The 22,704-nt window shown below is 51.6% G+C and overlaps 1 protein-coding gene across 1 annotated transcript; it reads left to right on the top strand.

Annotated features, from left to right (window-relative positions):
* The first annotated feature begins 902 nt into the window (after positions 1-902).
* LOC135094007 (serine-rich adhesin for platelets-like) lies at positions 903-21,423 on the top strand. Its single transcript, XM_063993708.1, is given in 9 exon segments — positions 903-996; positions 7,677-7,838; positions 8,562-8,674; positions 8,676-8,723; positions 9,081-12,090; positions 12,790-17,181; positions 17,525-17,636; positions 19,216-19,748; positions 20,026-21,423. Coding segments are annotated over 9 exon segments (8,445 nt in total). The 5' UTR covers positions 903-971; the 3' UTR covers positions 20,076-21,423.
* Positions 21,424-22,704: the final 1,281 nt, after the last annotated feature.

The raw sequence follows: 22,704 nt of genomic DNA on the forward strand, positions 1-22,704 counted from the left end.
TGACTCAAGCCTAAAACATATACAAAATTAACAAAGAAAGGTAAACAACACTACATTCATGAAGCAAGTTAGTCCATTTCAATATTGTCACTATTCTTATCACCATCATCACCGCGAGAAGGGGAGGCTGATAGAACAAACAGATAAACACAAGAATAACGAAAAGAATCAAAATAAACCGTGCATTCATAAACAAACATACATGCACGCAGTTTACTTCAATGCCACCGTGTTCCTGTTATCACTATCATTATTATCAGAAGGAAGACAGATACAACATTCATTCATGCCTTTACACCCATTCACCCTAGCTGGAATAATGCGTACTGGCTAAATTGCGTCATTTTTTCCCCCACAGGTAGGCGAGGTGTCAAGTTGACCGGGTGTCAGGTTAACGAGACAGGTATCAGGTGCACATTACACCTGTCCCCGCCACCTCACCCTTGCACCCTAATCCCCCAATATCGATAATATATGACCCAAACCTGTATTAAAAGTAACCAGGGTGAATTTTCGTTATTTTATTTAAAGTGAAGGAGCCTCGGGATGCGTTATAGAAGTATTTAATACAAGGAGAGCTGAGGTCCATGAAAGCTAGTACAAAGTTTGCGCTTCGGCCAATCAGCGAGCAGATGACGAACACAGCCAGCCAATGAGCGCGCGGCTTTCTGACCACCCTTGGGATGCTGCGTCTGTTTCTGGAAAATAACCCCGACAAATCACAAAATAACCACAAGACTAGAATACCTGATCTCAAAATAGACCAACGAAAAATACCAGAAAAATAAAATTGATAATTCAAGTGGAGTTTTGGTGGTGGAGAGGGCGAGAATAGTGAGATATAGATATTGGGTGGCGGGGAAAGGGACGCAGCGGGGCACCTTCCCAGATTGATCAGCGCATGCGTAAACAAGACTTTGCAAATGGCGGCGAATGTTATTGTTTAATGGAGTCTGTAATATTTCACACTTATGCCCGGATTTACCGCTACACCAGGTAAACTGCGCAAGAATTAACCACCGGGGAGGCGAGTTCAGCACCCCGGGAACCAGTGGGGAGCTTAAAATGGCGAGAAACATGGCGAGTTGAGTGAAAAAAGGCCAAATACAAAATGGTGCAGCGAGGGAAGAGGCTAGCTTGGCATTCGTAACTAAATTTGAAGCTGAAAATTCTCGCCTTTTCTGCCCCGCCGCGTGAGTGCCAGTGCTGGGAGTGCCGCTGGGGTGTGCCGGACCGCCTCACCCTGCCGAAGTGCCCAATGCCGCGTGGAAATCCCTCAAATAAGGTGCTGTGAGGAGAAGCACCCTAGGACACCCTATTTTCACCCTCCTGCTCACCCCCGCGGCCCCCCCCATGGTGTGTAAGGCATGATTCTCCGCCACTGGTGTGTGCTAGGGTGTGTGTCTCACCTCTCACCCTGCTCTCACCCTACTCTCACCCTCCGGCTTCTCGTGTGCTAGGGTGCGAGGGTGACTGCCTGTGTGCTATGCTTCCCAGGGTGTGGTACAAGCGCCGTCAAGTGTGCTAGGCTGTGTGTGTTGCTACGTGTCACCCTACTCTCACCCTAGCTTTTCACCTCTCCCGGCCGGTTGTCTGGGCGGTAGGGTGAGTGCTAGGGTGTCTCCCGGCGGAGGGTGTTGTAGGGAAGTTAGTGTGAAGTGTGGCGTGCTGTGGGATCACTCTCACCCTAATATGTCACCCTGTGTTGGCTTTTGGGGGTGTGCGAGGGTGTAACTCCACCTAGGGTGACGTAGAAACACTGTGGGTCAAAGTGTGGTGTTTCCTGGGATGTGTCACCCTTCTGTCACCCTAAATTCACCCTAATCTCTCCTCTCCCCTCACTGGTGGTTGTGGGAGAGGCAGGGAGCGTTAGGGTGACTGTTAGGGTGTCTTCAGCTGTGGATTTTGATGCCAAGCTGAAAGGGTGAGTGTTCACCCTACCAGAGCTGTGTGTGTTGGCAGGGTGATCTGTGTGTGTTTTGTCACCCTGTTTGTGTCATTAATTTGTTTGTTTTGATTATGACATCCTGTTTAGTGTGTTGTTGGGTTAGGGTGAATGTCTCGCCTTTGTCACCCTAGTTATGGAAAGTTAGGGTTTGTTAAAGTCAGATTATTGGGTAGGTTAGATTAGGGTGAGTGATTAACACCGTGCTTTTTGTTGTGTTAGCTTAGGGTGAATGGCCTGTCCTTGTCACCCTAGCTAGGGAATATTAGGGTTTTGTAGCAATAGAATTTAGGTTAGGTTAGGTTAGGGTGACTTTAACACCTTATTCTTGTTATTTTAAATTAGGGTGAATGCTCTGCCCTTGCTTTATCACCCTAGTTGGACAAATATTAGGGTATCTGATTTTGGGTTAGGTTAGTGTGACTGACCAACACCCTACACATGTCAGGTCAGGTTAGGGTGAATATATGTCCCTTATCAGTCACCCTGTTAAAGAAAATGAGGCTTCTGTGATGTTAGTTTTGTTATAGGGTGAATGTATGGTCTAAGAGTCACCCTAGCTATCTATTTTAAGTCAGGGTGAAGGTTAGTATCAGTTTTCAACACCCTTGTCACCCTAGTTATGAACATTTAGGTGGTTAGGATAGGTTAGGGTGACTGACTCCATGCCAAGCTGTCAGGGTGAGTGTGATCTGAAGTTAGGATGAATGCATTGCCATTGTCACCCTATTTAAGGAAACATTTAGGTTTGGACACCCTATTCTAGTCTTTGTCGTTAGGATAGGGTGAGTGTCTAGCTTGGCAAATGTTATATTAGGTTTACAATAGGGTGACTAGATGTTTGCACCCTATTTTAAAGAGTTTGTTGTTGCATTAGGGTGATTTTCTACTTCCAAAACCTTACTCTGGATATTTTTTTTTATCAGGGTAGGGTGACAGTCTACCTTGGCTGACTCTAATCTAGCTCATCTGCCTATTTTGTCTATAATAGGGTGACTTTCCACTGTTAGACACCCTATTCTGGATCTTGTAATCAGAATAGGGTGACAGTGTATCTTGGCTCACCCAAATCTAGCTCATTTTACAAAGTTAGGGTGACAGTCTATCTTTGCACTTCATATTTATAAATTAGGGTGACTTTCTACAGATAGACATCCTTTTCTGGATCTTGTAATTAGAGTAGGGTGACAGTTCATCTTTATTCACTCTAATCAAGACCATTTTATTAAATTAGGGTGACAGTCTATGTTTGCTCACCCTAATCTAGACTGTAGGGTGAGTCTAGCATTCCACACCCTTCTCTTGACTTTAGTTTTAGAATAGGGTGACTACCATACATCACCCTATTTTTTCTGTCCTCAAGATAGGGTGATTTTACAGCTCCACACACTATTCCAGCTTATTTGATCAGGTTAAGGTGACTATTTCTGCACACCCTATTCTGAACTTTTCAGAATAGGGTGACACTGATCTACACCTTTTTTTTCCATGTTAGGGTGAAGTCTTGTCATTGGATACCTTAGTTGTCACCCTGTTGTTAGATTAGGGTGAGTTAGGTCATGGACTCCCTAATCTGAAGTTTTTTGATAAGATAGGGTGATGGTTTAGCTTCTGACACGCTCACTGTTATGATAGGGTGAAATTTTTACCTTAGGACACCCTAGTCTGCACCCTATTGTCATGATAGTGTTCAGTTTTTGTCACCCTATTCAAATACCTTTAGTACTGACAGGGTGCATTGGACACTGCATGCACCCTACACAAGAATTTGTTGCTAGGGTGAATAGCTGTCTCATGTCACCTTACCCATTGTCTTTTTGGCATAATAGGGTGTGATAGGGTGTTGAATTCATATCTTAGGCTTTTATTTCATGTTAAGGTGAGGGGTAGTCCATGCACACCCTAAATCTGACTGTGAGAATTTGCTAGGGTGATTAAGTTACACCCTAGTGATATTAATAGAGTGAATTATTTAGTTCTGCAGCCTATACAAGGTTTTAAGGGTAGTTAAGGGTGCATGGGATACGTAGGGTGTTTGTAGTAGTTGGTGGAAGACTGCTAGGGTGTGTCAGTGACTAAACACCCTATTATGCACCCTGCTCAAAGTTCTGGGGCTATTGTAGGGTGTATGTGTTCAGAAAGGCAAATTAGGGTGAGTGGTGCTTTCATTAGGGTGAATGTGTTCTAGAAAACCAATGGTAGGGTGACTAGGGTGCACATGAAGTTTTTTGATACTTTTTTTAGTGTTTATGTTTCATGGGAGGCAGTTTAGGGTGACTGCCAACCTCCACACACCCTCCTGGATTTATGATCATTTTAGGGTGAGAAGTAAGTCAATAGATCATGTTCATTATTATTAGCAAGGGTGTTGGCAGGGTGTGTGTAGTGCAAGAATACAGAAATTACAAGCATATTATTTGCAGATAGGGTGCAAGGGTGTAGCCATTAATTTAGGGTGAGTGGTAGGATATATTCACCCTAGCTAACATTGTATGGTGAGTGTTTTAAGTTCCCAGACACCCTAAGTAGAGGATGGCAGATTTAGAATGATTGTTAGGGTGACTGGCTTTACAGGGTGATGGGAAACAAGGTTAGGGTGAATGTATAGGATTTGCATAGCTGTTAGGGTGAGGAGAATACTTAAAATCATCCTAATTTTGCATGTATCAATGTTTTGACCCCAAAATAGGGTGATGGGATGAGTAGGGTGTATGTGAGGGTGTTTAAAGATGAACAGGGTGAGTGACAAGTCTTGTATAGTGTTTAGGGTGAGGAATATACTGCAGGCACACTATTTGAGCTATCTATAAGGGCTGTAATAGGGTGACTAAGGTGCATGTGATGTTTAAAGCTGATAGGGTGAAAGCCAAGACAGGCAAATCTCCAAGGCTATTATAACCCATAACACCCTATTTAATATTATATAGAAGCATTAAGCAAGGGTGATAGGGTGACACAAAAGGAGTTACAGGGTGATGTATCCCTAGCCACATTCGCAGCCTTGACCTTGACACTTGTACACAATAGACACCCTGGCACCATATCAGGGACTCAGTTGCCTACACCCTAATTGTAAGAGATGGCAAGGAAGGGTGAGAGCACAAGGGAGAGTCCAGTGAGAGTTGGGAGAGGAAGGTGAAAGGGTGATAGTGTAAGATTTAGGTTGGAAAAGATTGTGGTAAAATTTAGGGTGATGAGAGTATGTTTAGAATCTCTAGGGTGATATGGAAAAAGACATAGTTAGGGTGAGGTGAAAATCTTGGTCATATGAAGGAATTAGGATGATATATTACTACTACTACTACTACTACTACTACTACTACTACTACTACTACTATTACTACTACTACTGTTATTGTGGTTTGGCAGGATGAACAAACAAACAGACAGACAGACAAACAAACAAAAACAACAACAACAACAACAACAACAACAACAACAGTGCAGTTCATTCATTAATTCTTTCATTCATTCATTTTATTTGTTTGTTTTTGTTATGTTCCTAATTTTAGTGCTACTACTACTACTACTACTACTACTACTACTACTACTACTACTACTACTACTACTACTGTCTGCAATATTCTTAATCTCTTTTCATAACAATACTTGCAAAGGGTTATTTCCAAGCTCTTTAATCACATGTAGGGTGTATTTAGGGTGTGTGGTAGGGTATATTCACCTTTCCTAAGAGTGTATGGGTTTTTTTTTTTTTAGTATACTTTCAAAGGAGAGTGTCAGATGGGCAGTTGAAATGATGTGGGTTTTTAAAAGGTGTTTTTATGGTTCCAGTGGCAGATTTAGGTTGGAAAGTTGGGTTATGTTGATGTGGTCAGAGGTTTTTGGTCTGTTTCCAGCTCCATGACTTTCCAAAGGGTGTAGTTGAAGTGATGCATGTTTTTAAGGGTGTTTTTATGGTTCCAGTGGCAGATTTAAGTTGAAAGTTAGGTTACGTTGTCTGTTTTCACCTCCACGACTTTCCAAAGGGTGTAGTTGAAGTGATGCATGTTTTTAAGGGTGTTTTTATGGTTCCAGTGGCAGATTTAAGTTGAAAGTTGGGTTACGTTGTCTGTTTTCACCTCCATGACTTTCCAAAGGTTCTAGTTAAAGTGACGCATGTTTTCAAGGGTGTTTTTATGGTTCCAGTGGCAGATTTAAGTTGGAAAATTTGGTTATGTTGCCTGTTTTAACCTCTACTTTCCAAAGGCTGTAGTTGAAGTGACACATGTTTTCAAGGGTGTTTTTATGGTTCCAGTGGCAGATTTAAGTTGGAAAGTTTGGTTATGTTGCCTGTTTTCACCTCTACTTTCCAAAGGCTGTAGTTGAAGTGACACATGTTTTCAAGGGTGTTTTTACGGTTCCAGTGACAGATTAACAAGATTTCTACATTGCAAGCCAGAGAAACACTCATAAGAACCTGGCTAACCATCTCTGTGGCCTTTGGAAACAGTTGTGAGAGAGCAGAGCATTTCAGAATAAGGGGAACACTTCATATTTGCTTACAACTTCTGTACTTGAGTGAAATGTGAAAAAAAAAAACATTTATTCACTCACTTATGTGGACTCTAGATACAGTTTAGTACCAGTTATAGTAATGAAAGTAGTAGTAATGATGATCTGCCTATCTCTGTATCATACTGGCGCCACAAAATAATAATAAAAGTGATGCCAACCTTTCCAATGCGACACGACACAGTTGGCAGCAGGAGAAGCAATGCGTGAAGTGTTTACAGGCGTCCACAGAAAAGTTGGCAATGAAGGGAACACATTTTTGCAATTCCTTCACACTTTAAAGATTGGATGTGGCTGCAGAACAAGTGAAAGGATCTCAGGGTGATTGGCAATTAGGGAAAGGTGTACCAGGTGGCTTTCTATAAACCAGGCTGGCAAATCACACGTGGGCTGGCTTTCTGACTCACAGAGAGCGAAGTTTTGACAGAGTTCAGACAAAAAGTAGCTTGGAAATGACTCTTGAAACGCTGTACCTAAAACGCCATTTCGCCTAAGCTTAATCTGATCTTGTGCAGGTAGGAACGAGTGTGTGATTCAGTACGAATATAAGTTTTTCAGTGTGTGGATGAGAGGCAACATAAAATATACTTATTCTTCCACAAAAAACAGCCACCGGTCCTCCCTACGATTTCAGTTTCCACAGCTTCACTTCCCTGTGGATTCCGTCAACTGCAAATGACAATAACTGGCAATCAGAGTGCCAGTGCCCATTACTTTAATTTCCCTTATTCTTTTAGTCATTCGATAAATTTAGCATTTGCAATCATGTACTTGTAGTTTTTCTTTATTTCACCATAGCTTTGGGGGGTTCAAGGGCGTTCTCAATAAGGGACACTAATTTTCATGGATTTGCACAGGTGTGTCTGTTACCTGAGCCCTGTGGATAATGAAGGATGACTGTACAAATATTCTAGCCTCTAATATGTCAGTAAAGCTCTGAATTTTGTTGTCTTTGGCTGGTGCCCCCTCATACTTAAAGAATAAAAGGAAATATGATGTACTTTTATATATTGTATGACTTAAACTGTATTTCCCTTCAATTAAACATAAACACAACTTCTTTTTTGCACTTACTGAAAAAAAACTAGTGATTTTATACATGTAGGATTCAGGCTGTGTGTTTCCTTGTAAGTCAACACAAATATGACTTTTATTCACATTTACTGAAATAACCAGTGAATTTATACATGCGTGATTCAAACCATGTATTTCCTTGCAGCAGACATGGATGGGGGTAGTGACGGGGGAGGCAGGTGTGGAGGGGGTGGGCGGGAAGAGCTGATCGAGGCTGTCCTTACCTGTGAGGGCCATATCTGTGACCCAGACCTCCCGAAGAAGTTAACCTGCCTCGTTCACGCCCTCAAGCATGTCACCTGTAGTGGTAAGTGTGTGGCGGGTGTGTCTGTGTGACGGGTGTGTGTGTCTGTGTGTCTGTTTTGTTTACTTGTTTTGTGTTTTTGTTGTTTTGCGTTGGTTTGTTTCTTTGTCTTTTTCTGTGTTTTTCTTTCTCTCGTTTTATCAGTTTTTTTTTTTCCTTTCTTGTCATTTGTTTATCTCTCTCTCTCTCTCTCTCTCTCTCTCTCTCTCTCTCTCTCTCTCTCTCTCTCTCTCTCTCTCTCTCTCTCTCTCTCTCTCTCTCTCTCTCTCTCTCTCTCTCTCTCTCTCTCTCTCTCTCTCTCTCTCTTTTCTATTTCCTTTGTTTTTTTTTCTTTCATATCTGTTTTATTTATCTTCTTTCTTGATGTTTCCTCTCTCTCTCTCTCTCTCTCTCTCTCTCTCTCTCTCTCTCTCTCTCTCTCTCTCTCTCTCTCTCTCTCTCTCTCTCTCTCTCTCTCTCTCTCTCTCTCTCTCTCTCTCTCTCTCTCTCTCTCTCTCTCTCTTCATTTTTTCATCATTGTATGCTAGATTAAATGAATACAACTACTACTACTACTACTACTACTACTACTACTACTACTACTACTACTACTACTACTACTACTACTACTACTACTACCACAATTACTATTACCACATACATACAGTAACCTTCCAGTGGACCAGAAAACCAACATACAAACACACCATCCATCCACCTATTATACTACTCCACTTCCCTCCACAGATTCCACCTGGTTCGTCAGAAAGGTGGAGCCGTGGAACAGTGTCCGCGTGACCTTCTCCATCCCCCGCGAAGCTGCCATCCGCCTCCACCAGCTGGCCCAGGCGGGTGGACCAGGCCCTTCGCCAGCTGGGCATCCTCTCTGTGCAGGTGGAGGGCGACCAGGTGAGGCCCTCGTTACATGTAGGGTGCCTCATTCACTGGGGGGAGGGGGGGGGAGTTGTATCTGGGCTGTGACTGTTGGGTACTTGTTGTGTGAATGAATATCTCTCTCTCTCTCTCTCTCTCTCTCTCTCTCTCTCTCTCTCTCTCTCTCTCTCTCTCTCTCTCTCTCTCTCTCTCTCTCTCTCTCTCTCTCTCTCTCTCTCTCTCTCTCTCTCTCTCTCTCTCTCTCTTGTTGTGTTGGTTTATTTGTTTGTGTTTTGTGTGTGGTGTGTGCCTCCCTCCTGGTAGTGCCCCTCTCCTGGTGGTGGCCCTCCCCTGGTGTGTATTGGTGTGGTGGTGAGCTGCGGTGTGTTGCAGGTCATCTCGCTGAAGGTGGCCGGCCCCAACAATGAGTCGACGGAGATCGTGCTGCGGACAGACGGCGGCAGCAGCGACGGCGCCGGCACGTCCAGCGTGGCGCGGTCTGTCACCACGGCGCTGGGCGGGGCGGGGCTCATGCCGGGGCCCAGCCACGCCCCGGACATGGCCGCTGCCTCGGCATTCCGCAGCCCGGGGGTGCTGGTGCCCCCAGGGGATGGCATGGCCCTGGTGCCGCGCCCCATGGCCCCGGTCAAGGCGCCATACCCCTTTGGGAGCATGAACCGTGTGCAGACCATCCGAGAGCTGCAGCACCCCCAGGCACCCCCAGTGCAGCCCCCTATGGGGCACGTGGTGCCTGCCCCGCCCCAGCGCCCCGTCTACAATCCCCCGCCCCCCTACCCCAACATGGAGCCCTCTCCCATGCGCGCCCCAGCAGTGATGGCGCACGGGCAGAGGCCACCCCCGCCGCTGCCGCCGCAGCTTAACGGGACCCAGTACGTGGCGGGCCCGGCGGGCGGGGCGGCGGCCGTGGCCCCGCCCGGCCCCCAAGTGTTGCCTTCTGTTGTGCAAGCCAGTTCAAATCAGCCTGTTAGTGGTAGCTACCCAGTGCCAGTGACCCACACAGTGAACAACCGCTCAGTGCACGGCCCCCCAGTGAAGGCCAGCCCACGGACAGGCGGCAGTGTGCTCAAGAGCAGCCCCCTGCTGGTGGACCTGCTGCGGCAGCCCGACCACCAGCCCGGGGCCAAGGGGGTGCTGGCCGGCTCCCCACACGGCTCCCCTGCCCCCGCATCCCCCTCCTCCCGCTCCACCACCTCCACCCCGTCCTCCGACTCCCTGCCCCACACCCCCATTGCCAACCTACCTCTCCCCGCCGTGCCGGCCATCTCCCCCCCGCCCCACACCTCCGCCCCATACAGCACAGCGGTCACTGCGTCGCTGCCGGCCCCCTTCAATGCCGCGTACGGGGGCCGGAGCAAGGACGTGGTGCAGACCCACCAGCAGGTGTACTCCGGCGGCTCCGTCATCACCAGCACCGTGGCACCCCACCCCCGCCTCCCCAACAGTGTCAGTGGCGGCCTGCAGCAGCACCCCCAGGCCACGGGGCAGCCGCCCCCGCCACCCGGGCCCCGCCTGCCCTACGCCACTGACCAGCGCTCCGCGCCCCTGAATCCCAGCCCCACTGCACTCCAACCCAAGCTGCCCGTGCAGAGCCCTGTGCGACCCAGCCCGGCCGGGGAGCCCCGCGCGGCACCGGCCTCCTCGCCCCAGCACACCTCGGGGGGCAAGGAGAGCCAGTACCTCATCAATCCCAACACGGGGCTGCTGGAGCCCCGGCCCAGCGAGAGCTCCGACTCGGAGCCTGAGGCGCGGCCGCCGTCCCCCGCCGCGGAGGAGCCACGCTGCAACTCCCTGGCCTCCGATGACGAGTCCAGCGCCAGCGCCACCTCCAAGAAGGAGACTGACCAGTCCGACTCGGAGGCCTCCCGGCTGTCCGCCACCACCATGGACTCCAAGAAGGCCACCCCCGCCCCGGACCGGCCCAAGGTGCATGACCGCGCTGCCAGCCCTGCCACCACAGAGAACAGCATGGTGGGTGGTGGCCCCGGTGCCACCGAGCCCATCAAGCTGAAGCTGACCATCGGCAGGGAGCCCGTGGCCCAGGCCACCTTTGTCACTAAGCCCAGGAAGGGCGAGCGCAAGGAGGCAGCGGCGGCAGCGGCCAACTCCTGCCTGGGGGCACAGGGGGCCGTGGAGCGCCGGGTGCCCAAGCTGCACATCAAGTTGAAATCAAAGCAGGCGGTGATAGTGAACCCCATCGGTGATGGCGACGCCGCCCGAGGGCCGGACAAGGAGGCTGCCAAGGAGGACAAGACCAACAAGCGACGCAGCTACCGCAGCAAGACCCGCACCAGCGAGTCAGACGGCGAGGGCGGCGGCAGTGGCGGTGGCGGCGGCAAGGTGAGGGGCCTCAAGATCAAGAGTGGCAAGGAAAAGGGCAGCAGCGGCGGCAGCAGCGAGGAGGGCACTACCATCCTGAAGATCCTGGACGCCAGGAAGTTGAAGGTGGACATGGAGGAGGAGCAGGCGCCCATCAAGGTGAAGTTCAGGGAGGGCATCGAGAGCCGGCTCAAGGCCCCCAAGGCCCAGGAGGACGGCCGCCTGCCCCTGGGCAAGGCGGAGGCCTCCAGGGTGTCCAAGGGGGAGAACAAGTTCAAGCCCAGACTGAAGGCCAAGGCGTCTGGCAGGAAGGTCGGGGACTTGAACAGTGTGGGTGAGATAGCTAGTCACAAAATCCTGGAGACCCTGCCGCCCAGCATCACCCGGGTGGCTGCCCTCCACACCCAGCAGCCGCACATCAACCCCTCCTCCTCCTTCTCTTCCACCTCCTCTTCTGCCTCCTCCACCGCCACCTCGTCCACGTCGGCCTCATCGCCCTCTGCCGCCCAGCCTCCGGCCAGCGTGGGCCCCGCTGCATCTGCCACGCCCCCCACGCAGGGCACCCAACTGGCCAGTGATGCCATCAAGGCCGAGCTGGAGAAGCGGGGCAGCGAGGTGACCACCTGCAAGGTGGAGGCCAAGAGTGAGGTGGAGAAGGCCACCGACAGCCTGAGTCGCCTGCACCCAGCCAACAACCTGGCCAGCCTCATGAACGGCGACCTCACCCACGGGGGGAAGCTGGTGCTGGGACGCCTGCGCCAGCACAACCAGCAGGCCACCACCACCGCCACCCCTGCCCCCACTCCCACCACGCCACAGCAGCCGTCACAGCCTCAGCTGCAACACGTGCAGTTGCAGCAGTCACAACCACAGCAGCAGCAGCCGCAGCAGCAGCCGCAGCAACAGCAGCAGCAGCAGCAGCAGCAGCAGCAGCAGCAGCAGCAGCAGACACAGCAGCCACAGCAGCAGCAGTTGGATGGACCAGGCAGTAGCAAGCTGACAATCAAGAAGAAGGGCTCTGGGGAGACACACACCCTGGAGTCCCTCAAGAAGGACCTTCCTGAAGGTAGGGGTGGTGCCACTCTGGCCCAGCACCGCACAGTGTGCTGGGCCGGGTGTGGCGCCGCAGTGCTGTGCTGGCGTAGGCTTAAGGTGGTCGGTTTTCTAGTTGGTTTCACAGCCAGTCATTTGTGCAGTTCTTGAATCCTGGGAGGACAGGTAATGTGTGTGTGTGTGTGTGTGTGTGTGTGTGTGTGTGTGTGTGTGTGTGTGTGTGTGTGTGTGTGTGAGAGTGTACACTCTGTTAGAGCAGACAGATTGAGCAGCAGCAGTAGGAGCACTGCTGACACCCACCAAGTACACCTCAGGTACTACAAGTAAACAATATATTCACATCTTAGAGTAGCTGGTGGTGGTGTGTGCTGGGTGTTGGTAGTGCTGGCTGACAGGTGGCTGTGTCTCAGCCTCTCCCAGGCAACGACACACCCTGCAGCATACACCTCACTCTGGTTGGCACCACACCAGCCTGTCCTCCCACTCTTACCTCTAGACTGTGTGTGTGTGTGTGTGTGTGTGTGTGTGTGTGTGTGTGTGTGTGTGTGTGTGTGTGTGTGTGTGTGTGTGTGTGTGTGTGTGTGTGTGTGTGTGTGTGTGAGAGAGAGGCAGTCCTAGAGTGTCATTGCAGGTTTAGGTAACATCCCCCAAGTAACTGAAGTGTGTGTGTGTGTGTGTGTGTAGCAGTCCCTAACAGAGAGTGTCGTTGCAGGTATAGGCAGCATCCCCAAGTACCTGAACTACTCAGTGATGATCAACAAAGTGTCACACTCACCGGAGAAGTTGCCTTCCTCCCGTCATGAAGATCCTGCCGACAAGGGCGTCAAGAAGCTGGACTTGGCCAAGCACACCATCTGCACGGACCTGGCCAGCCTCAAGGCCAACTCGGACATCACCATCCACAGCGTGACCAAGAACGAGACGCTGAGCTTCAGCAAGGCGAGCGGCGAGGGGGAGCGCGCAGCGCCCAAGGGCAGCAAGAGCGAGGTGACCAAGGTGGGGCGGGTGACGCACCTGGACGTGAATGACCGCAAGGCCCTGCAGGAGGCGCTGAAGAGCTCCCAGAGCACCACCAAAAAGACTGACCCCCACCCCAGCAGCGTGCACGACCTCCTGAGACGCTTCAACTCCATAGACAGTTCAACTACAGTGCCTGTGTCTTCTCAGTGTGAGAGTACAAACAGCACCTCTGGAGTCAAAGTGGAACCCAAAGTCACAGACACTCCAGACAAGGTGAAGCATGAGGTGAAGAGTGATGACAAAAGTGAGAGTAAAGAACCACTTACTTCAAGTGTTAATTCATCAAACAGCTGTGATACTAGTGTTAAAGTGGAACCTGAGCAGACCAAGATGTTAGAACAGGCGAAGGCTCCAGAATTTCCCGGAAACGTCATCTTGACTAAGGGTGAGGTGGAGAGTCCGGACGGGACCCCCAAGGGCGAGCACGGGAGCGGCCAGGGTGGGGAGGACTCCGGCATCGAGTCCATGGACGCTCTGTCCGAGAAAAGTCCAAACCAGAGCGACCAGAGCCCCACCCGCCGCGACGACAAGGAGTGCGAGGCGTTCCCGGAGAAAAGCTCAAGTGATAAGCCCGTGCCCAAGCAGGAGGCACCGGGGGGCGGCGGCAGCGGCACCAGTGGCGGCGGGAGTGGCGGCGGTGCGGCGGGCACGGCGCAGAACCACGCCGGGGGTCATAGTGTGGAACCCGAGGCGAGTGCTCAAGTCCAGGTAAAGACTGAACCCATGGAGGTGGAGGACGCGGGTGTGGGCGGCGCGGCGAGCACAAAGTGTGGCGGCGGCGGCAGCGGCAGCCTGGGGGTGTGTGAATCTCTGGGGGACAGTGACAGTAAACCCATAAAGAAGGAAGAGGAAGAGAAACCCTCCCCTTCTCCCATGAAAGTGGAAGAAAAAGTGTCCAGACCCACGGGAGACTCCACTAGTCCAGCCAAGGCCCCCACGATACCCAGGGAGGGGGAGGGGGGGTGTGCCGCGCCCCTGCTGACACCCAAGGCGGAGGAGAGTGAGCCTGCCACCACCACCTGCACCACCACCACCATGGCCCCCTCCATACCCTCCTCCTCCTCCTCCTCCTCCTCCTCCTTCTTGTCTTCTTCCACCACCTCCTCCTCTGTCACCACCACTTCCTCCTTGCCCTCTTCGTCCTCCTCCTTGCCATCTTCATCCATCATCACCTCCTCCTCCTCCTCCTCCTCCTCCTCCTCCTCCTCCTCCTCCTCCTCCTCCTCGTCCTCGTCCTCGTCCTCCTCCTCCTTGTCCTCCTCCTCCACCTCCACCTCCACCTCCAATTCCATCTCCTCCACTTCCTCCTCCACCTCCACCTCAATAGCCACCACCACCATGTCACCCACTAAATCCACAACTACTACTGTGTCCTCCACCCCCTCCTCCTCTTCCTCCTCTTCCACCTCCACTACTACAGCAACTATTACTAGTACCACCGCCACTACCACCACCACCACCACCTTTTCCACCCCCTCCATCTCTGTTGTCTCCACTTCCTCCATCCCTTCCTCCTCCTCCTTCTCCACCACCTCCACCACCAACTCCTCCACCTTCACTACCCCCTCCTCCTCCTTGTCTTCTTCTGTTTCCTCAGCTTCCTGTACTTCTGTATCCTCTTCCACTTCCTCCTCTTCCTCTTCCTCCACTTCTACGGCTCCCATCCCTTCCTCCACCTCCTCTGTATCTTCCTCCACAATGTCTCTTCCTGCAATGACCTATTCCTCTCTTCCTCTCTCTTCCCTTCTTCCACTTAATGAGTCATTGCCTACTGTCACCTCCTCCTCCTCCTCTTCCTCCTCCTCTTCCTCCTCCTCCTCTTCTCCTTTATCATCTTCCTTCTCCTCCCCTTCATCATCTCTAGTGTCAGTTCTCTCTACTTCACTATCTTGTTCATCACCACTTTCATCATCATTATCACCATCATCCACTGTCTTCTCTTCCTCCACCTCCTCCTCCTCTTTCTCTTCCTCCTCCCCTGTCATCTCCTCCTCCTCCATCTTCACTACATGTCCAAACTCATCACCTCAGCCTTCATCCTCCCTCTCCACTTTGCAGTCCACCACCACTATCACCACCACAACCACCATCACCTCCATGCCTGTCTCCTCCACTCCTTCCACGGTCCTGTCCCCCTCCACCTCCATCTCCTCCATCCCTGCCATGTCCGCCTCCACCGCCATCACTACCATGTTATCACTGAACTCGCCATCTGTTGCCATCTCATCCATTCCACTTTCCTGCTCCACTTCTCCACATCAGAGTCCACTTGTGTCCTTCTCCACTTACTCAGTCTCCTTGCCGCCCGCCAGCTGTGTGTCGTTGCCAGTGCCACAGAGCCAGGCACTCAGCACTATCCTGGCACCCTCCACCTCCACCATCCCCTCCCTGCCCCCTCCCACCTCCTCCCCCACCCTGTGTTCCTTCGCCACACCCTCTAGTCACACCACCACCAGTCCAGATGCCCTCACCACCACCACCGCCGCCACCACCACCACTGCTACCACCACCACCAGCCTCACCGCCATCACCACCACCACCATGTCACCTGCCACCATCCCCCTCACCACCACCACCACCACCACTACCACCACCACGGCCACCACCACCTCCACTACCACCACCACCAGTCACTCCCCGGTGGTGTCGAGCATCTCGGTGATTTCTACAGTGCCTCACTCTCCAAAGATGACCGCCCCCACCGCCACCACCACCCTGGCCCTGCCCAAGCCCTCCCTGCTGGCCTTCACCCTCACCAGGCCGCTCACCAGCAGCGCCCCGTCGCAGGCGTCCTCCTCCATCCAGGCCGCGTCCCTGCCGGCCATCGACAAGCTGCCCATCCTGTCCAGCCCCCCAGAGCTGGCCGGCGGAGCGTCCACCCCCTCCCCCGCCGGTGCCCAGCCCACCGCCACCGCCGCCGTGGTGTCGTCGGCCACGGGCCCCAAGGTGGTGACCCTGAAGCCCGGCAGCAGTCAGGGCCAGGTGAGCACGCCCCTCAACCTCCCCCCAGGGACAACTTTTCGGCTAGTGGCCCTGCCCGGTAACAGTGCCATGGCTCCCACCACCAGTGCCGTCAAGGTAGTGGTGTCGCCCGTCAAAGGCCAGCTGAGCCAGCAGGTGACGTCCGGCATCGGCGGCATGACGGTGGTGACGGTGAAGCCCGTGGTGATGGCGACAGGCGGGGCCAAGAACAGCCACCTCCTACAAACGCTCTCGGTGAACAAGACCGAGGAATCTAGTCCCCCCTCCCTCCTCAAGGCTCAGCTCACCGCCCCCACCCTCACCACCTCCCCGCAGGCCATGGCCACCTCTGTCACCAACTCGGCCGCCACGCCCATCGTGTCCAGCACGCTCACCAACGGCGATGACCCAGAGGACCTGGACTTTGTGGGCTTCTCCAGCACCCCACAGGTGAAGCTGCTGCAGCCTGGCGAGCTGCAGCGCGAGATGGCGAGGCCCGACGCCACCGAGGGCCACCTCTCAGACTCCTGCAAGAGTCCCGAGGTGCTGTCCCCTACGGGGGAGGAGCCCACACCCCTCAGGGTGCACCCGCCCCTCTACACCTACGGCAACAGGGAGCGCAAGAAGGACGTGGAGTCCGATGCGGAGGACAAGGAGCGGGAGGAGTCCAAGGCAGTGTCGGACTGTGAGGGTGGACCAGAGCCCAAGGGTGGTGACCCGCTGGGCTTGGAGAAGGAGAAGGAGGAGTGCGCGGCAAAGCCCAAAGCCAAAGACAAGAAGTTTGACGCGCTCTCCATCGAGATCCCCCCCTCAGACCCCGGCCTGGCGGACGACAAGCGGCTCACCCGCAGCACCCGGCAGAGCGCCCGCCTGGCCAGTCCCAAGGTGAACAGCCCTGGGGCGGACCTCAGCCCCAAGGTGGACCGCAGGAGTCCGGCCAGCATGCTGTCCATGGGCAAGCCCAGCCCCGTGTCCGTGCTGCGGCCCAGCGTGAGCCCCGCCACGCGTGGCACCAAGCGGCGCCGCCACGAGTCGGAGAGCAGCAACGCCTCCAGCGTCAACGAGGACACCCAGGAGCCCGCCGCCAAGGCCACCCGCAGGAAACCCCCCGACAAGGCCGCAGGTGAGTGGCGCGGTGCTGGGGGGGGGTGCAGGGCAGGGATGGGTAGAGGCCACTTTGCTGGGACGGGAGGTGGCCTTTTAAACAATCCATAAACACACACTCATCAAACTTTCCCTTAAAAACACTTTGCTATACAAGAAGCATCACAGTACACTAGTATACCTTGCAGGGAAACAAACAAACAAACAAACAAACAGTCTCTCGGTCAACCAGTCAGGCACTCACTCACTCACTCACCACTACCATACAAAACACAAGCTGTTGCAGACCAAAATACCAGTGTGTGTGTGTGTGTGTGTGTGTGTCCCAGTGCTGCTCTAACCATTGCCTCCTGTGGTGCCAGATGAGGACGAGAGTTCTGAGGATGATTCTCTGGACGGCGGTGGAGGCATCAACAAGAAGAGGAACCCCTCTGCTGCATCCACTTCCACCAATGAGGACGACGACGACTCCAGGTTAGCCCTCCACCCTCACTCCACTTGTTGCTGTCATTATCATTATTTTTATTTTCATTTCTGTTATTTTCTTGTCAATCTTGTCATTATTATTCTCTATTAGTTATTATTGTTCCTGTCGTATTATTATTATTATTATTATTATTATTATTATTATTATTATTATTATTATTATTATTATTATTATTTTTCTATTTATAATGCTCTTATTATCATTACTATTTGTTGAATTGTAATGTGTGTGTGTGTGTGTGTTTTCATTCATATATGATAAAATGTGACTGGCCAAAGGTGATCAGCAAGGAAAGGATTTAAGATAGAAAGGCAGGATAAAGACAGATAGATAGATAGATAGACAGATTGATTGATAGATAGACAGACACACAGACAGATAGATGGACAGGTAGATTGATAGATAAGCAGATAGATTTATAGATAGACAGACAGACAGACAGACAGACAGACAGATAGATAGATAGATTGATAGATAGACAGATAGACATAGATAGAAATAGATAGACAGATAGACAAACATATAGATAGATAGATGGATATATAGATAGATAGACAGATAGATAGATAGATAGATAGGGGACATAACAAGGGTGACATGCAAAAATTTTCAGGGTCAATCAGGATAGAACAAGAAATTTATGGTTTCAAGCTTAAAAAAGTGTATTTAAGAAAGATAAAAAGGAACTGGTTTTTAAATAGAGTGGGGGATGAATGGAATAGACTCAGTAATCAGGTTCCAGGGAGCTTTGATAAGTGTATGGATGGTGACAGGTGGAAATACGCAGGTGTGTTTAATACAGGGACTGCCACATGTAGGCCTGATGGCTTCTTGCACCAACCCTTGTGTTATGTTGATATGTTGATGTCTGACTTGTGGCCCACACTGTACAGGAGACTCAAACGCTATTAAGAGATGAGAGAGGCAGGAAAAAAAAGTTGAAATAAGTAAAAAGTGATATTTGTGACTGATTTTATGTTGTGGTAGTGCTTTTGTTGTGCGAGGCAAGGGAGTGAGAGTGAGAGCTTGGGTAGTAAGTGCCCGGCTGTGCTTGTACATAAACTCTGTCTCTTCGTGTATTTTATCTCTTATCTCGAAAGTCAAGGTTTTTGGGGACGTTTTCTTCTCGGGAATTCTCTGCTGACTGAGAGTGGATGATAGTGTTTTATCTTCCCGTGTTGATGTTGCTTGCTTGTGAGTGTGTGTGTGTGTGTGTGTGTGTGTGTTTTTAGATAGAAGGTTTCAAGTAGGTCAGGTGTTTTAATCATGGTGCGTTTCTCCACGTGGTGCATCTTGGCTGCTGCTTATGCTGCTGCTGCTGCTGCTGCTTATCACCAGCACACTCAGGGTATGAAGTGCTTGGTGGTGCATTGGCAGCGCTGCTGGGTACATGACTCCACACATGATGACTTGTGGTTCTGCTACCATCACACATTTCTTCCTTCACTTGAGTGCTTTGCTTGATGCCAGCACTTCTTTGTGTGTGTGTGTGTGTGTGTGTGTGTGTGTGTGAGTGAGTGAGTGAGTGAGTGAGTGAGTGTGTGCTGAGTGCGTCCCTCCCCGCAGGCCGTCGTCGCGCAGCAGCCGCACATCCTGCAAGGCGCCGCGCAGCAGGGAGCGGCAGAGCTCGGCGGAGTCCACCGGTGCGCCGAGGGACACCACACCCACGCGTCGCACGCCGCGCCAGAACAACCGCGGCCCCACCAAGGAGCGCTCCCCTGAGCCGGCCAGGGAGCGCGGCCCGGCAGGGCTGGCGGCCTCCAAGGTGGCCGCCGCCGCCGCCACCGTGCGGGATGGCAAGGACAAGGCCACCGGGGCAGCCGCCGCCGCCGCCGCCAAGGAGCCGGCCAGGGAGAAGGAGGTGGCGCGGGATAAGGAAGTGGACAGAAAAGAGGCAGTGAAGGACAAAGATGCTCAATTAAAAGACAAAAGGACTCCTGGTGTGGTGGTGAAGGAGGCCAAGGTGGTGCCCAAGGAGAAGAGTCCTCAGTGCAAGGACAAGGACAAGAGTCCCCTGCAGGGCGCCAAGACCAGAAAAGACAGCGAGCAGTCAGAGCCGGACGCCAGCAACAGGAGGAAGACCAGAAGTACAGCAACAAGTAAGTAAAACCCCCTCCTCCCTGCCCCTCTGTCTGTCTGTATGCCTGTCTGCTTCCCTCCCTTCTTGTCCACCACTTGAGTCAGTGATAGGCACTGAAGCAGCCAGTGTTGTGCTGATGTCACCTGTCTTGTGGTGATTCAGCATTCTCCTCTGCTATCTTTACTGTAATGTGTAGCACATGAGGTGTAGCAGTGAGTGTTGAGGTGGCCCCTGTGTGATGGTGTTGGTGGTGGTGGTGGTGGTGTTGTACTAATGAGGCATTGTTTGTGTTGCAGCAAATGAAGACACTCCCAACAAAAGAAGAAGAATGTCCAAAGAGAAGTAGTGTCCGGCGTACCTTGCTGACAGGAAGGCGTGGTGGCAGTGCTTGTGAAGCGCGGTGTGCCCTGCAGCAAGTGTGTGTGTGTGTGTTGCAGTGGTGGAGTGTTGCTGTGACCAGACGGCAGTGTGTATCAGTATTAGAAAACATAAGTGCAATAACATTCTCTCTTACACTGTCTGTCTCCTTCCGTTCCTACGGTGGCGGCGGCGGCGGCGGCCGCCACCCGCTTTCCTGTACCAGTCACCTCTGCCTGACCACTGCGCCAAGTTTTGTGGAAGCAACGCCGCACGCATCAAGACTCAGCGCTGATGTGAACGTTTTGTCCTCTGTCCATCTTGGGAGCCTGTTTCCAGAACTTTGCTCGTAGTGGATAAACCCTCAACTCCTGAGATCTCAGCCAGTGGCAAGCCACGGTTACTTCGCGAACTGCAGACTCTGTAGGCTATTACGTTACGCGTGCGGCGGCCACGTCTCCCGCACGCTGCTTAAGACAGACTAGTGCTGCGCTGAGCATTGTGGATTGTCAGTACAGCTGTAGCCGCAGAGGACAGCTGAATGCAATGATGTGTGATTCAGGGTGGTTAGTGCACCCTCCCCCAGTGAGAGAGTCTCCTGGTAGTGTTGTCAGGGACGGAGGCGGTGGTGTGGCCGCCCGCCCCGGCGCGGGGCAGCTGTCGGCCGCGCGCCCCGGGGCGCCCACACTTTTTTACACCAGCACCTCTATTGTAAATGTAGATTGTATATATTGGTGAATGTTTTTAAATGTACAAAGTCCAGCAAAGTGAATATTTTCTGTGTATTTCTGTATAGATGACAGCAAGTAGATGCAGATCCTGTAAATTAGATGCTTAAATTGTAGAACCTATCAAGGTGAACTCCGGCTGTATTTATTGTACATAGTGTAATCTGTTGTATAGACTACCACTACTGCAAACAACCTCGTTAACAGTGATGTTTGTTTCTCCACGTCCTGTGCCCGACGATGCCGTTTTCTCGGAACACCTCACGCGCACTCCTCTCCAGACACCCGCTGACGTCCGCAGCCACTCCTGCCGCGCCGGGCCGCGCCGGGCCGCCTCGGCCGCCACGGGACGCGGGAGACGCGAGCATCATCCTCCGGCTGATCATTTCGTTTTATGAACTTGATCGTGGTGCGTGCACACTTGGGCTCCCGCTCCCTGTCACCCAAGGCATGAGCAATGTAAAATGTTTGTAATTTACCCTAATCTATTTTTTTTAGCTTTATGGCATGAAAATTATTCTTTAATGGCCCTATTGATTCTATTGTAATGTAAGATTTCATATTTTACATTGTTATGAATAACAGTTTTAATTATATACATTGACTTTCTGTACAGAACATTTTAATAGTCCTATTTTTCTCATCCTGTTTTGCAATAATTACACAGAGCATGTTACAGCGTCTTGATTTTTGCCCCCTGGTGTGGTGGTGGTGGTGGTGGCGGTGGTGGTGCGGTGCTGTGCTGTGCTGTGCGCGGCGCGGGGCGGCGTATTGCTCGCTGTCACAAGTACCCGTGTGTTGGCAGGACATTCACTGCTGCAGCACGGCCGGCCTCTCCCGCCTCCAGGGGCTCCTCGTTATCATTATCCTCAGTTCACACACACACACACACACACACACACACACACATACAGTATATCTCTCTCTCTATATATTTTCCAGAGTGATAGCAGGTATCCAGGCACCGTGAAATGTGAATTGAGGGTCAGTGCAGACAGGCTTATGATACATCTGTATTTTGTATTTTTCTAAAAGGTGCAGATGGCGAGTGAGAGACGAGAGGGGTGTGAAAGAGCAAGAGTGACAGAGAGAGAAAGAGAGAGAGAGAGAGAGAACAGGCGTGTGAGAGGGAGAGAAATGGAGGAGGATAAGATTTGACGTCCTTGCTGTTGTGGTATGTGGCGATGTCCAGATGATGTATGTTATTGAGACCTTGCCACCCAGCACTGACCACCCGGGGAGTGTGTGCTGCCCCGTGTGGCCGGCGGGCGCATCACACCCTGCAGGCAACACCAAAGGGGCTGCCATGTTCATTGACGCATTGCAAAGTTGATAAGGTTAGGAGCAATGGGCTGTTGGGAAAGTTCATCCCCTCACTCCATTTGTAAAAACACTTTCTATTACTACAACAGCCAGTTCTACTACTACTATGTCTACTATTACTGCTCCCATGCAAACTAATGTAATACCAATGAATTTCCTTCTGTCAAACTGTAAACCACCTCAAAAATTCTTCACGATCTATCAAACCATGCATCAGCAACTTCAGTGTGTGTTATCAGGACTGAAACGAAAGCTGTGCCGCTGTTGAAGTGAAGCAAGACTCGTGGTAGGGAAGCTCTCAGCACCCTGTGACTGACGCGGCCGAGGGAAGCATTGTGTGGACTTTCTTTGAGTGTGCCTTGGAGACTTGCTGTGTTGTGGGTGATGCAATGTGACGTGGCCGGCTTTAGATAGGTGCTCTCATTCGCTTGCTGGTATATTTTATTTATTTATTTTTTTTTTTAGTTATGGTCGAATGTCATTTCATCTTCCCTGTGCAGTTCTTGCTATTCCTTCTTTATTCCCTCCCTCATATGCTCCTAAGTTATTCCCCGCGTAAAGATGAAA

The sequence above is a fragment of the Scylla paramamosain genome, chromosome 44, assembly GCF_035594125.1.
Source record: "Scylla paramamosain isolate STU-SP2022 chromosome 44, ASM3559412v1, whole genome shotgun sequence".
In the NCBI taxonomy this organism is placed as follows: Eukaryota; Metazoa; Arthropoda; class Malacostraca; order Decapoda; family Portunidae; genus Scylla; species Scylla paramamosain.